The sequence below is a fragment of the Mustela lutreola genome, chromosome 10 (assembly GCF_030435805.1).
Source record: "Mustela lutreola isolate mMusLut2 chromosome 10, mMusLut2.pri, whole genome shotgun sequence".
Lineage (NCBI taxonomy): Eukaryota > Metazoa > Chordata > Mammalia > Carnivora > Mustelidae > Mustela > Mustela lutreola.
In genome coordinates this window covers 62,864,252-62,879,519 of record NC_081299.1, presented here as the reverse complement: position 1 = coordinate 62,879,519, position 15,268 = coordinate 62,864,252, and the positions used below count along the sequence as shown (strand labels likewise).

Sequence of the window (15,268 nt, the reverse complement as noted above, 5' to 3'; positions counted from 1 at the left end):
TCTGGTCAAGGAGTCAAGAGCTGAAATCAAAGAGTTAAGAGAAAAGAGCATGTTTAATTTGATGTCAGTTGTAGAGAGGCTGGCTAAATTTCATGTCTAAAATCAGGATTGCTTCTAGAAACCAGGCTGGGACTAAGATTGCAGCCATAGCTTTTGGGAGAGGAAGGAAGCAAAAGACGGGGGAACTTGGCAAGGCTTGACAAACCCGAAATTGCGTTTTAGAAATAGAAGTGAACTTTTATTTTTAATTGTTCAGTTGCTTAATAGTAAACACATTTTAAAATATTATTGAATTTCAGACTGTTAACATCCCAAGTATTTTTTCACTGAGGTTATTGAATCAATGCGTTTTCTGAGGATTACATTTTGATTTTTGTCTGAACACAAAATTGAACTAGGGGGATACAAGGTTCCTGGTCCTTAAATTATAGGATTGGGCTAAGCCTTCCTTATTCTCCACCATGTGATGAATGAAGTGTGATAAAAATGAGAATTAGTTTGTACAAACCAGAGATATAGTAACAAGATTCTTGGATAGGAGTTAGACGTTTTCCAGGACTAATTAAGTAGCACTGTCATGAGGCAGAGGTAGTCTTGGATTATAATTGGAAGTTTGAAGCAAGACTTAGAAATTTCAGTTTTATGAGGTAGGAAAAGGGTTAAATGGGGCAATAGGAAATGTCAGTTCTGGGCTTCTTTTTTTTTTTTAATAATTTTGATTTTATTTATTTATTTAACAGAGAGAGAGATCACAAGTAGGCAGAGAGGCAGGCAGAGAGAGAGGGGGAAGCAGGCTCCCTGCTGAGCAGAGAGCCTGATGTGGGGCTCCATCCCAGGACCCTGGAATCACGACCTGAGCCGAAGGCAGAGGCTCAACCCACTGAGCCAGCCAGTTAGGGGCTTCTTAATGTGTAACATTGAGAATGTAAAATTTTTAAAAGCGTGATAACATTTAACAAAAAAGATTTAAAACAACTTGAAAAGTCTTGAATTGGGACATACTTACAGGAATAAAAATATGAATCAAGAACTTTAAGAGAAAGGAATGGTGACATCTACTAATAGATGTAGAAGAAATAATGGAAGTAGAAAAAAAAAAACAACTATTTTGGAACCACTGTGGAAACAACTGACTCAGAAGAATGATTAGTGGATGATAAAAGTCTGAGGAAGAACAGCATATATAATATGTATAAACAGAATACCTCTGCAGAGAATACTTATTAATTGCAAAATGAGAAATGGTAGTCTATGGAGGAGAAACCTCACTGACACTGCCTTACTGGGGGATCAAAATTAATATCACCCATGACAGAAACACTGAGATTTGATTCCCATTGTGATGCACTGAGAATGTTAAAACATGGTTTATGTAGTATTCTGGCCCAAGAGGCATAACCTGAGTCTAGTCATGTGGAAACAGGTTAGACAGACCCAAAGCCATATTCTTCAGAATAACTACTCTGGTGCTTCTGGAAAATCGTCATGAAAAGAGAAGTGTGAAAACCTGTTCCAGATGAAGGGGACCAACAAGATATGCCAACTACATGTGGGCTGTGGTCTTGGATCTGGACAAGAGAGAAATTCTTTTAAGGACATTATTGAGACAACTGGAGAAAGATGATATTAGATAGATTAGATATTAGAAAGATGATATTAGAAAGATTTATATTAGATAAAAATGGTATATAGACCTTGTCAGAATACACATAGAAGATTTTGATAATTATACTATAGTATAATGGATGATCTTAGCAGAGGGGAAGCTGGGTGAAGAGTATACATAACTGTCCATACTATTTTTGCAACTTTTCTGTAGGTCTAAATTTTTTTCAAAATAAAAAGTTAAGAGACATACATAGAAAAAGGATGGACAGGACAAATGACCAAATTTTAGTGGTGATTTTCTACCTGGTGAAATTAGCTTTTCCCTTTCATTAAAAATATACTTTTTTGTAATAAGTTTTCACAAAGAGTTATGTGTTGCATAATCATTAAAAATACTTAGCCTAAAGTTAGGGAAAGAAGAACTAAACGCAAAAGAAAAATGCCACCTACTACAACCCTTTTGTTGATCAGCGTGGCAGCTAAACAGAAAAGCATTGATGGGAGTGTTGAATAAAAGGAGCATAAAAGTGGAAGACAGGATAGAGAAATCAGCTGGCTAGGGATGTGTGTTACAGGTGGTGTGAGGTGTGAGAGTAGATAATAAAAATAAGGACCGAGATTTAGGAGGCTGTGGCAGAGAGAATTTTATTCCAGTAGTAAAGAGGAGAACACAGTTTCCTTCAAAGAGAGTAGATGCCGGCAGTATTTTATGTGTTAGAAGAGCATTAGGCTAATTCTCCCGGTTCTTAGGGAGTATAAATTAGGGTTGTGAGGGTTTTCCCCACATGTAGGTTTTTAATAAGTTAAAACCATTTGCTTTAGATAATCATCTTCATACTTGTTTTTATCACAGACTCCTTTCTAAACAACTCAACCTGGCAGTGACTCAGGCATCCCCCGAAGAAACAGCCTCTTAATGAGTGACAAAGGTAATCACCTACTCGGGTTAAGTCCCTCTTGCTCGAGACTTCTGCGTAAAATATTATTGGTTCACTATTAAATAAGGACAGTAGGGAAATGAATATCCATTGCGGCGTCATGAGGAGCGGCACCTGAAAGCCTGCAGCGTGGTAGGCGTTATGGTTCTCGGTCTCTTCCTAGCTCAAGACCTCTGAGACGCAAGGTACCCTCTCTTCTGTGCCTGAGGCCTCCTGACAGCAGGGTTGCTGGGGCAGGTGTTGGGACCAGGGGCTACCTGGTTTGTAAAAGCCCACCCCCACGCATACTCCAGTCACTTCTTGAGTATGGTTCCCTTTTCCCTGCGCCGTTCCCCCTACCTGAAGAGTTATTGCTAGAACTGGAATCGTTAACCTTTATTTCAGAGGATGATTATTTTCAGCCCCCTTTCTCGTATTGTGACACCACCAGAGCTTCGCTCCTTAGAGAAGCAACACGCTGTCACTTGTTCCTTGGAGAGGGACCACGGGGCTCCACTTCAAATTTTAACCCCGATTCCTACTATTTCTATCTCCGTAATTAGGTTTTAAGCGCCTGGCAGTCACAGACTGGGTCTCATCTATCTTTTTTACCCTCTTCAGGCCTAGCCTTTTACTTTCGAAAAGCTAGTTACTTAGTAAATGTTTATTGAAAATGAACACTGTTTTCCTTAAGAGCACATTTTTTTCCTTCATGAAGGAAAATCTATTCCTAGCTATGAAGAAAGAGCACAATGTTGCCCGAGTACAAATTAAAATGGAAGATCTAGGATGTGTAGCTTAAAGCTAAGCCATGGCTTTGGCTGAGCATTTTGAAAAGATTAAAAGGGTTATTAAAAATAGGATCTAAAGATCTAACAAGATGCTTAAAAGGGGTCCAAGAATGTGTCTAAATGTGTGTAGGTTCCTGAAGGCTGTAAATGCACTGTAGTATGTGGCTGGCCACCGACAGGAACCCCTGCTCCTATGAACCTGTTCCTGGGGATGGCCTGTTCAGAGATCGGCCCTGTGAGTGGGGGTGACAGCTGTTCCTCGAGTGTGAGAACTGGGGAATAGCCAACTCACAGGGCATTTTCTTTTATGCAGACGTACAGTGTTACTAACATACTCCTGTCTGGGGCAGATGACGTTAGTATTTTAGGCTGGTTTGCTCATCAGTAATTATCACATCGACCAAGGCCTGAGAAGCGGTATGTATATGTTGAAGAAATGGTGGTTTTTATGATTGTCCACAAACTGTAATTCAGAAGTGTGTTACAAAAGGTTGAATGTGGGGGTGCCTGGGTGGCGCAGGGGGTTAAAGCCTCTGCCTTCGACTTAGGTCATGATCTCAGGGTCCTGGGATTGAGCCCCACGTGAGGCTCTCTGCTTGGCAGGGAGCCTGCTTCTTCTCTCTCTGCCTGCCTCTCTGCCTATGTGTGATCTCTGTCTGTCAAATAAATAAATAAATAAAATCTTTTAAAAAAAAAGGTTGAATGTGTTTGAAATCAAATTACTAAGGCTGTATTTTACTTCAACAACACTGTAGTTTAGATTGGTTTATATGAGCAAAGAGCAAAGCATTGCTACCATGTGTAACAGTGCTCTAGGAAAATAATTTCTCAAAGCTATACCGTTAGTATTCTCCTCGACCTTTGGAGCCATGCTGCACATGTGTGCTGAGTGTTACCTAGCCCTTTTGCCTGTTGCTCATTTGATATTTACCTCTTTCCTCTGAATATTGGCCACTGATGATCTGGAAGAGGCATCACAACTTCACAACTTCCACCACCAGAAAGAAACCATTTCATTCACCATAACACCCCCTTTTTTCACTTCCACTAATCAATGCTTCTGTCGGCCTCCATCTCCAGGCCTTAGAATGTAAATTAATAAATGACTTTCTCTATAGCATTTATAAGTCAAACTCCCTGGGCTTGAGTCATTACTCAAATCACTCTGTAAGGACACTTCCCTTTTATTTTGTAATCCTATTTTGGGGGAGGTTTTAATGTAATAAATGAAAACAACCGATGATGATTAGACATCTATAGCAAAAGTTCTACAGGGGATAGCATAGATCCTGGCAAAAACTTGTCCATTTAGAGGACAATACTTGTCCACTTGTTCGAGTGGAGGAGAGAAGCTGCAGCGTCACCAACACCACCACCATCAGTACAAAATAGCTCGTAAACAAAATGACCAGTGAAGCTGTGCCAGGCAGCACCATAAGAGAAGCACATTGAGAACAAGTGACCAAGAATTACTTACACAGGACTGATAGATGTTAAACAAATATCTCGAAATGGCACTGTAGTTTTCACGATATTCAAGTAAGGTACAAATGAAATTTTGGCAGGTCGTCCCAAAGGCCAATTAGGTGACCGAAGTCGAGATTAGAGATAAAATTTAAGGCTTTTGTGTTTGTCAGATTGATCTCTATGGGTAACAGTGTGATTTTGTTCTTTTGAGTCTGTCAGGGGATAGGGCATTTCACTTTTGGTAGCCACCAGGACAGGATATCAGGACAGAGGCATGGAGAGTGATGGCTGTTATTCTTTGGAGGGGGTTCTTCAGGGAGAACCCTGACTCTGGGTGAGCCTGATACTAGTACCTAGTTGCTGATGGCTCATGCTTCATTTCCAGAATGTGCCATTGGCTCCTGTGACTGGGGGAGGGGTTAGAGAGGGGAACACTAGTTTTTTTATGCATGTAGTTCTGTGTGGTGCATAGCTTCAGGGACAACAAAGAGGAATGCCAATGCCAGAGATAATCAAAGGGCAAATAATCTAGCACCAAAAATGGCCTCAGAGATGAATAATAAATTTCAATTTTCACCTGATGTAAAACTGATGTGAATTTTGTATTTTCAAGTGCACGTTAGCAACAAAACCAGCAAATATTTAAATTGGATTTCCAAGCTAATAGTTGACTCAGAATGTCCTTTAGCTTAAATGGGAACGCCTCAATTCACTCCTCATTCAATTCTGCATTTGAAAGGAAGCTTTTTATAGTAGACCTTAAAGCACACTGAGCGTTTATTGTATGAACATCTTAATTTGGCTAAATGTCAATAAATGCTATGCCTTTGAGTCCCTCTTCTGTTAGAAATTGCCCTTAATGAAAATGTTCTATTGTAAAACTTAAGAATTATACTGTAACTCATATTTCCTGAAGCCAAGATGCTATTTCTGGTTTTATCTCTAACGTTGACAAAGGATCTACATGTATATCCATATCTGTATCTATTTGTGGCCCAGTGGTCACACACTCAAACATACTTAGAGAAAATAGAAGTGGACATGGTTAGATAGAGTTGATAAGATTAAAAATCATATAAAAATTAGCAAACACACACATACTGAAGAAAAAAGGACCGTGATAGTGAAGGTAGAGGCAGTAACACTTTTTCTTCCACCCTAAGGCAAACAAGCTGATTGAGACCCATCTGTTTGTTCTTAGATTTTCTGTTCTATCTCTCTGGTTGACCTCACTTCTATAGCACACATAACAACACTGAAATATTACAGAGCTTAGCATAGCTCCTGTGCCAGGCAGACTCACAGATTTGTGAAGTTGGCATATTTTTGCATAGTTAATGACTACTTTCTTTGGGTTCCCACCCCATATTGTATACACATTGGCTGTCATCTTTCCGTTTTATAATTTTTTGTTTACTTCTCTGTCTCTCTCATGAAACAGAATTCCTAAAAGAAGGAACTTATTCCTTTTTTAATTAAAAAAAATTTTACACCCCATGAAAAAAATTTCAAATTCACAACCCCAAAATCAAGAGTCACGAGCTCTTACCAATTGAGCTAGCCCGGCACCCCAGAAAATTATTCTTTGGATCCATCGTGGCTAGCATTGTGTCTGGCTTCTAGGAAACACCCAGAAAATCCTTAATGAAAGAATAACAGAATGAATAAGAATTTCGTAGTCTGTGAATAAGAAACAGGCGGCAATTCTTTGTATTCATCATCATGTATTCATCATTCATCACCCAGAAATTGATTCTGAAACAGTTAATCCTTTTCTTCCCTCCTCACCTTATCTTCCTGATGACAGAATTTCTATTTTAGTGTGAAGCCCACATGGCCACCTCCTATTGATAACTAGTGGGCACAACTCAGTTTCATGATGGACAGATGGACCGGCCTGCTGTTGTTCTTGGCCATGAGACTGTTACTGCTTATTCTCTTAGATGCATCCAACATGACGTGCTTCCCCTCTTTTTATTAATTTCTTTTGCAGGACTGTACATATTTGCTCCTAACACTGCCTTGCTGTATTTGTAGTATTCAGAGGCCCACAAGCAGGTTCTGGAAGACAGATTAGCAGAAATACTTTGAGAGGTGCATGTTAATCTAACACAAAAGAAGAGGACTCCATGGAAAAGAGGTCATAAAATGTTGCCATTATTCAATGGAACAGGGGTAGATCCTCCCCCTCTTTCCCTTCTAACAGAGTGGGATTGACTGGAAGAAAAATACAGTTGCAATATATTTCTGGGAAAAGGGAACAAGATTATGCTGCCAATTTGAATTGTTCAGCTAGAGGACTGCAGAGTTATTCATTGAAATTTTGTATATAATTACATATATGAGTAGTAGCTGCTTCAGATTAGTTATATAAACAATAATTCATAGACATCTAAACGCTGGCATGTTACTTGATTTTTTAAAAAATTAAAAAAATTTAAAAAATTTAAAAAAAATTTATTTATTTGAGAGAGAGAGCATGTGTGTGTGAGCACATGAGTAGGGGGAGGGGCAGAGGTAGAGGGAGAAAGACTCTCCAGACCCCTCGCTGATGCAGAGCCTGATGTGGGGCTTAAACCCACCACCTTGAGGTCAGCTGATATCAGGAGTCGGATGCTTTACTGACCAAGTCACCCAGGTGCCCCTACTCTCTTGTTACTTAATTTTTTAAACCATATACAGCACCCAAAAACATTTTAGCATGGATGTCTTCTTTATAAGAAAAAAAGGAAATGGGGGAAGAAAATTATTTACTTAGTTTCTCTCATGGGTCAGTCATTTTTATGCCTTCTCCAGTGTTTTTCATGTAATCTCAGAATAAGCTGTGAAATACATTTCATTATGATTATTTTATAAAAGAGAAAACAAGGGCTTAATGACAGTACTGCTCATGGTCACTAGGAATGATAAAACTAATAACAAGGCAAGTGTTTCCAACTCAAATTTATTCTCTGTTTACTGTGTTGTATGAACTAGCATACAGTAAGTTTTCAAGAAATTTGGGCTTTAATTATGTAAATAACAGTGTTTTAAAGAATTTTCCATATTGTGAATGGTGTCTTAGAAACTAATTTCTTCTAAGTTAGGTAGGGTACTTGTCCCCTTGGTTAAAAAAATATTCAGTAATGTGCTGCAGGGGAAGTGATTTCTGAATTTTTGGAATGCCTAAGCCAAAAATCAGAGTGCTCCAGTGTTTCACAAATATGCCTTGGGAACTACTGTTTTTCTAGAAGTCATGATTTCTCTTGTGTATTCTTTTTGCTTTCAGGATCCATGCCTGGGCTAACATGATGGGGTCTGACCAGAGCTCTTGGTTTCATTTTGTTTTGACCAAATTCATGGACCACCAGTGCTGAGCAAGGAGCCCGATAAGGGACTTGATCCCAGTATGCTGGCATCCTGACCTGAACCAAAGTCAGACGCTCAACTGACTGAGCTACCCTGGTATCCCATCAAAGGGGGTTGAGGTGAAAATCACTCCAGTTTTCCAGGAGGCTCTTAGCAAGCATCAGTTTATGGCCAGATTTCTCTGAGGCCCATTGGGATTGTTCCTGTGTATATCTAGACCCTAGGAGAATCCTCTTACTGACTGCCCTTTTTTGTGGAGCAGGGGCAGTACAGGCCTTGAACTTCCTCTGTGTATGTTTCAGCATACACTCCTCCTCCTCTGGTGTGGTGGCAGGGTCTGTGTCGAAGAGAAGAGATTCACATATTTGCTCCTTTCCTCATCCTACCCTTAAATATGAATCAGACTCATTTTCTCAGGGTAGAAGGATAGAGTATGGGACCAACTGCTGGTAGCCTTACTACTAAGTAACATAGTTGTGAAAATGGATTAACTCTGCAAAGTAACAGAACTGCCAGTTGTCATCCTGGTTTCCTTGGGTAAAGCAAACAGTGCCAGAGGCAATTTCTAACTGCGTTAGATGATGGTTTCTCCCCCCAAATCAGCTTCAATTATAGTATACCTAAAAATAAGGCTTAATCAAGACAGAATTATCAAATGTCTAGGCAAAAATTTGATGTCAGTTTCATTCCAACTAAGTTGCAAAGGCAATGGCAATATTTGGAAACTGTGCTTTAGGGAGAGGATCTGGAAAATTATAATTCCTTTTTTTTGACAGACAGAGATCACAAGTAGGCAGAGAGAGAGAGAGAGAGAGAGAGAGAGAGAGAGAGGAGGAAGCAGGCTCCCCGCTGGGGAGAGAGCCCGATGTGGGGCTTGATCCCAGGACCCTGGGATCATGACCTGAGCTGAAGGCAGAGGCTTTAATCCACTGAGCCACGCAGGCGCCTCTGGAAAATTATAATTCTAAAATGTGAGCATGTTTTCTGTGATGAGGAAGTGGTTATTATTTATATTAAAATAGATGTTTGTTTCTCTCCATTATTTTCTTTTTTCATATTCCTTTAAATACATTTTTCTTATAATTTAAATTTAGTGATTAATCTGAACTCCTAATAATGCATTGCCATTAATGAGAGAAATAACACCTTTTACAAGTTGATTCAGTAGTATAAGTTATTTTGGGACTGGATTTGAGCCCAGTTCTTTAATGAAAACTATTCCCTTTTCTTTTTCTAGGATAGTGGAATGGAAATAATCTGTTTTGTCTATTTTCAGTCATGACACATTCTAGGCTTAAGTAAATAAACCCAACTGAAAAATAAGAGACTAACCAACTCTGTCTATCACTTGACTCAAAACTGTCATTTTTCATTTCAATATTATATTCATGAGCATTAATATGAAAACTCTCTGTCAAAGGTTTGCTGTCTGTATTTTGGTTGCTTTAGAATGGAAACTTAAATACTGCATTTCAGAAATGAATGAGGAGAGAGCATAGAGAGAATTCTGGAGAGGAGTCAGGATGATGGTTCTGGTCTTGGTCTGCTATCATGTATGTGCCTGGACAAGTCAATTTAAATCTCTTGGCATCAGTTTTCTTTGCTTTTAGAACCAGGGGGGTTAGACTAAGTTAGGATGGAAATAGGTGTCCCCTTGTCTGCTAGGTCTGACCAACTGGTAATGGCTGCCTAGAGGGCCACATTGGGGATGATTTGGGCCTCTTCCAGACATAGATGACAGGAAGACTGGGGGCCAGAAAGCCACTAATTTTCATTCCCTGAACTGATGTATTTAAAGGTACTTTGTAAAATGTAGAGCACTGTTTTTGTTATTTGAGGACTACATGGCTAATTAATGGTGAATTTTTCCTGGGATTCCTTTGAGGACTCCTTCCTCTGTCAGTTTTCATGAATGCTTATTGTATGACGGATGCAGCCTCTCTCAGTATATTTAAATTTCAGTAAAGTTGCTCTTTCCATTGGTAATTAATTAAGATAAGTTAAGTGCTATTGTATAGTATAGACAGTAACACTGTAGACATTCAGAGAGTTAGTCATCAGAATTGTCAGGGAATATTAAAGAAATAGAATTTGAGCAGGGTCTAAAATGAGCAGAAGTTAAATAGGAAGGCATTGTTAGGTATGGGACAGAATTTGAATAAAGCATGTAATAATACATAAGCATAATTTGGAACAGTAAATGGGAAGTATAAGCTATTGTTTTTCAATAAGAAATATTTGGATTGCTATAATATTAATATTGATAATCATTAACATTTATTCGTTCCTTTATTGCACCAGTTGAGTACATGCAATGTACCAGACCCTGACTAGTCACTGGGAATATAGCTCTTAACAAATGGACAAAAATCCTTGATTTTATAAAACCTACATCTTAGTGAGAGAAGGCAGATAATAAAGCAATTAGTGGATATATGTTATATGTTAGAGAATAATAATTGCAAAGGCAAAAATAAACCAGGGGAGGGGAAAAAGGGAATGGTAAAGGTGGGTTGTGATTTTGGACAGAGTGGCCATGAGGTCCTCCCTGCAAGAGTGACAATTGGGTAATGACCTGAAATACATCGCAGGCATTCTGCTAAGTCAGTTACATACACAAAATCATTGAATTTTCACAGCAACTCTGTGACAATAGGTACTATTATTATCCTCATTTTATAGATGAGAACATGAAACACAGACAGCTATAATAATTCCTTAAGAATGCACAGCAATTAAAGATTTAAATCTGGGAAGAGCTTATACTGTTAGTCTGTTTAAGACCTGATAACAAAAGTCCTTGAAAAGCCTGTTTGAGGTCCAAGAATGATTCTATTTTAGAGCCAGAGGGAAATCTACTAGTTGTCTAATCCAGTGGTTTTCACCTGGAGAATCACCTGGAGAGCCGGTTAAAACCCAGGTTTCTGGGGTGTCTGAGTGGTTTAGTTGGTTAGACAACTGACTTTTGGTTTCAGCTCAGGTCATGATCTCATGGGTTGTGAGATTGAACTGAACACTGCATAGGGCTCCTGCTCAGCAAGGGAATCTGCTTGAAGAGTAGCTCCCTGTGCTCTTCTTACTCCTATTCTCATTGCCTGTCTCTCTCTCTAAAAATAAATAAATACATACATACATAAAAACAAAACCAAAACCGTAAAACCACAACCCAGGTTTCTTTACCCTGTCCCCGGAGTTTCTGACTCAGTAGGTCTGTGGTGAGGCCTGAGACTTCTCATTCTAACAAGTTTCTGGGTGTTGTTGATACCTGGGCAGCACTTTGGGAATCATTTAGTCCAGTCGTTCTCAAACTTGGCTGCACCTTAGAATCACTTGGGGAGTTTTTGAGAACTGCCTGTTCCCTGTTGAAGGTGTACTGACAGCTTGTATTTTCATTGGTCTGGGCTGAGACTCTCTAATAAGATGATGTCCATGACTGCAAGATACATGGAGAGTTAAATACCACTGGTCTGGTTTAGCCCTCATTTTAAAGATTTTATTTATTTATTTGACAGACAGAGATCACAAGTAGGCAGAGAGGCAGGCAGAGAGAGGAGAAAGCAGGCTCCCTGCGGAGTAGAGCTCTATGTGGGGCTCAATCCCAGGATCCTGGGATCATGACCTGAGCCGAAGGCAGAGGCTTTAACCCTCTGAGCTACCCAGGCACCCCAAACCCTCATTTTATAGATAAGGAAATCAAGGTCTCAAAAAAGTAGCTCTTCCCTTCTTGTTTTGGTTCCTAGCATTCTGCACATTGTTTTTTACTCACCTACTTGGTACTCAACAGTATAAAGTCAGGGGCTCTGTATCTATTTAGCACAGAGTACAATTTCAATAGATATCTACTGTTGAGTTACTAATGTTGAAAGGAATGGGGGACCACTAAATTTTTTGACCAGCAAGGAATATATATTGGAAGTAATATTTATTTATTTTTTGTAAAGTTTTTGTTTTTTTAAAGATTTATTTATTCATATCCAGAGAGAGGGAGAGAGTATACGTGAGTGGGGGGGAAGGGCAGAGGGCGAGGGAGAGAGAGAGAATCTCAAGCAGACTCCCTCCTGAGTGTGGAGCCTGATGGCAGTCTCCATCCCACAACCCATGAGATCATGACTTGAGCTGAAATCACAAGTTGGACACTTAACTGACTGGGCCACCCAGGTGCCCTGGAAGGACGTTACTTTTAAAGGGTGTCATTTAAAAGTGTCATTTGACCCCCCAATGTGGGGCTCAAACTTACAGCCCTGAGGTCAACAGTCCCATGCTCTTCACACTGAGCCAGCCAGGCACCCTGAAAGTAATATTTTAGGAGGATTTATTATTAGGAAGGAAAAGATAAAGAGACTAGAGATGTGATGATCTTCTTACCGCTGTGGTTCTGTAGAGCCTTGCTACTCAGCATGTGATAGAGACCAGCAGCATCAGCATCACCTGAAGCCATCTCAGCAGTGCAGACTCTCCAGCCCCAGCTCAGACCTACTGAGTCAGCATCTACATTTTTACAAGATCATATGTGCACATACAATTGAGATGCATGCACATATAAGTTTAAGAAGCACTGCTCTAAGACATCCTATGACCAGTGCTGGACTTACAGGGGAGCCCCATGGGATCAAAAAACCCTGGCTGGTCAGGTCAGCTTTTCCTTAAGCCTATTCCTTGAGATTACTGGTTCTCTGGGATCTTAATAGGTCAAAAAGATTTAGCAAATCCCAGGTTAAACAATGTTAAACAAGTTTCTTTATGGGCAGACTTCTTTTATCTTTTAATATGCTAATGTACTTTCTGAGTCACCAAGAGAAAAACTGTATTACATACACCATGGAATGTTTTTGGGGGGCATCTTTCCATGTTACCATTTTGTGTAGCACATCTTGGTAAAGTTGTAAAATGCCTTTGTGATATTTAGGGTCTCAGCCATAAGATATTCTAGCCCCTAGGCAGGAAATGGTCTTACTCCTAAATTTAATAGATGCCCACTCTTTCTGTCACTGGCCAGGGTATGTCCTTTCACTTCTGACTCACTTTCACTGGCTGAAACCCATCTGGATGCATCATAGGATAGATTCATGGGTTCTGTTAGTGCTGGTCTGGGGAAAATTTTAAGAGTTAGTTGCTGGTTATGATGTTTAATGAAAATGAGGAGGAGACCCTGGAAAATGTTAGGGTCACTGGTAACATACTGAATTTTAGTTTGTGTGTAGCAGTGAAATCGGGGATGAGTGATTACTAGGTGAACAAAGAAGACAAAAAGAAATTTGATTGACAATTACGAACCACATAATCTGTCAGCAAATTTATAGTCAAAAATGAAAAGCAGCAGATGAACATATACATTTTAGAACTAAGGTTGTTTTGGACTTAGGACAGTCCAAAATTGGTTTTTCAAAGTTTATTTCCATTGATGCCTTTTTTGAAAATTTATGGCCCATTTTAACACTGACATGTTGATTATCCTGCATTTTTTAACTCAGAAAGCATTTGATTTTAAATCACACTCACCAATAAACTACCTATATTTTGGATAGTGCTTTGTTTTATGTATCCTTGACATTAAGTTTCACTTTTTCTTTTTCTTTCTTTTTTTTTTTTGTAGCAGTATACTTCCTGCTCTTCATGGTAAGAGGAATGAAAATACCTTCTCAATGATACCCTTACTGTAGGCAGTAGCAACATCACTTTTAATTTTTTTCTTTCTGTTAATAAAGCAATATAAAGTATTTTTGATTTGGATCTGTCCTTTCAAAAGATTTACTTTAAAAAAAAAGATTTTATTTATTTATTTGACAGAGAGAGAGAGAGATCACAAATAGGCAGAGAGGCAGGCAGAGGGGGAGGGGGAAGCAGGCTCACTGCTGAGCAGAGAACCCAGATGCAGGACTCGATCCCAGTACCCTGATACCATGACCTGAGCTGAAGGCAGAGGCTCAACCCACTGAGCCACCCAGGTGCCCCAGAAGCTTTACTTTTTATTCCCTTTTCCTGACATAAAAAACGTCATTTCTTGCAAAATCAAGGAAGTACTGTTATTTCTACTTATGATGCCAGTATGCTTTTTCTTAGGATTTTTTCTCTTTAATGGATAAATTTAGATATATAAGCCTTTTTGTTGTTGTTTTTTAGAGAGGGAAAGGGGAAGGGCAGGGATAGAGAGAATCTAAAGCAGGCTCCATGCCCAACATGGAGTTGACACATGGCTGCATCTCACAACCCTGAGATCAGGACCTGAGCTGAAATCAAGAGTGGGATGCTTAACTGACTGAGCCACCCAGGTGCCTCTGGATATGTAAACATCTTAAACCTGATTCAACTCAGTTTCTCTTTACTGCACCCTTAGTTAACAGAATTACCTGCATTTTCAGAAGAAATTTTAAAGAGAAAGGAAGAAAATTTTTGAAAAATCAAGCAGAATTTATTGAATTAAAGTAGTCTTTGGTTTCAGAAACTTCTAGAAGATGTTAGTGTAGTTTCAGCCCACTTTTCTCCATGTCTAAAATTGACAGTTCCCATAACACTATGACTAGAATGGTGATCTGAGATTTTATAAGCTATTAAGTCATCCTAAAGAAATTAAGTTTTTCTTATTTTACTAGATTTACTAAGACAGAAAAGCAGACTAAAGCATTATGTAATGCCAGCCTTTGGAAGGAATTCTAAGATGCTTGAGCTGTCCTATTGGCAGGATAACAATGGTGGGAGATGCCATTTACTAGGCAATTCTGCCTCTGCAGTGGAGTGGGACGGGGGATTTTGTAGCAGCTGAATGACTACCTCTGGACAGGTGGAGAGGTCTAGATGGGTGCTATGGAAACACCAACTGCTGAACTTTGGATAGCATGGGTGGCTTGTCCCAACTACAAGCCCTTGGAATTGGTAGGAAAGAGATAATAGAGGCAGCAATTGTCCCACATATCAAAGGTAATTTACTAATAATGCTTATTTTAATATACATGCTGAGGGTTGCCAATAGTTATTCTAGAAAGATTTTCAACAAGCATTGGAAATAAGGATTTAAGTTAAGCTTTGGGTCACTAGACAATCCCATTACTTAAATATTTGTACAACATCAAGGTAATAAAGTATCAAGTATTATTAGGGGTCATGTTCTGTGCTAAGTGTTAGAATGCCAGTGCAAGAAAA

The 15,268-nt window shown here is 39.3% G+C and overlaps 1 protein-coding gene across 2 annotated transcripts in view; it reads left to right on the top strand.

The window, feature by feature from the left end:
* SLC44A5 (solute carrier family 44 member 5) overlaps positions 1–15,268 on the top strand; it is a 403,850-nt gene that overhangs the window by 53,483 nt on the left and 335,099 nt on the right. For both annotated transcript variants that reach the window (XM_059137458.1, XM_059137460.1), the window contains exon 2: positions 2,462–2,537. In XM_059137458.1, the coding sequence (XP_058993441.1) occupies positions 2,525–2,537 (13 nt within the window). In that variant the 5' untranslated portion in view covers positions 2,462–2,524. The remainder of the gene's footprint in view (positions 1–2,461; positions 2,538–15,268) is intronic.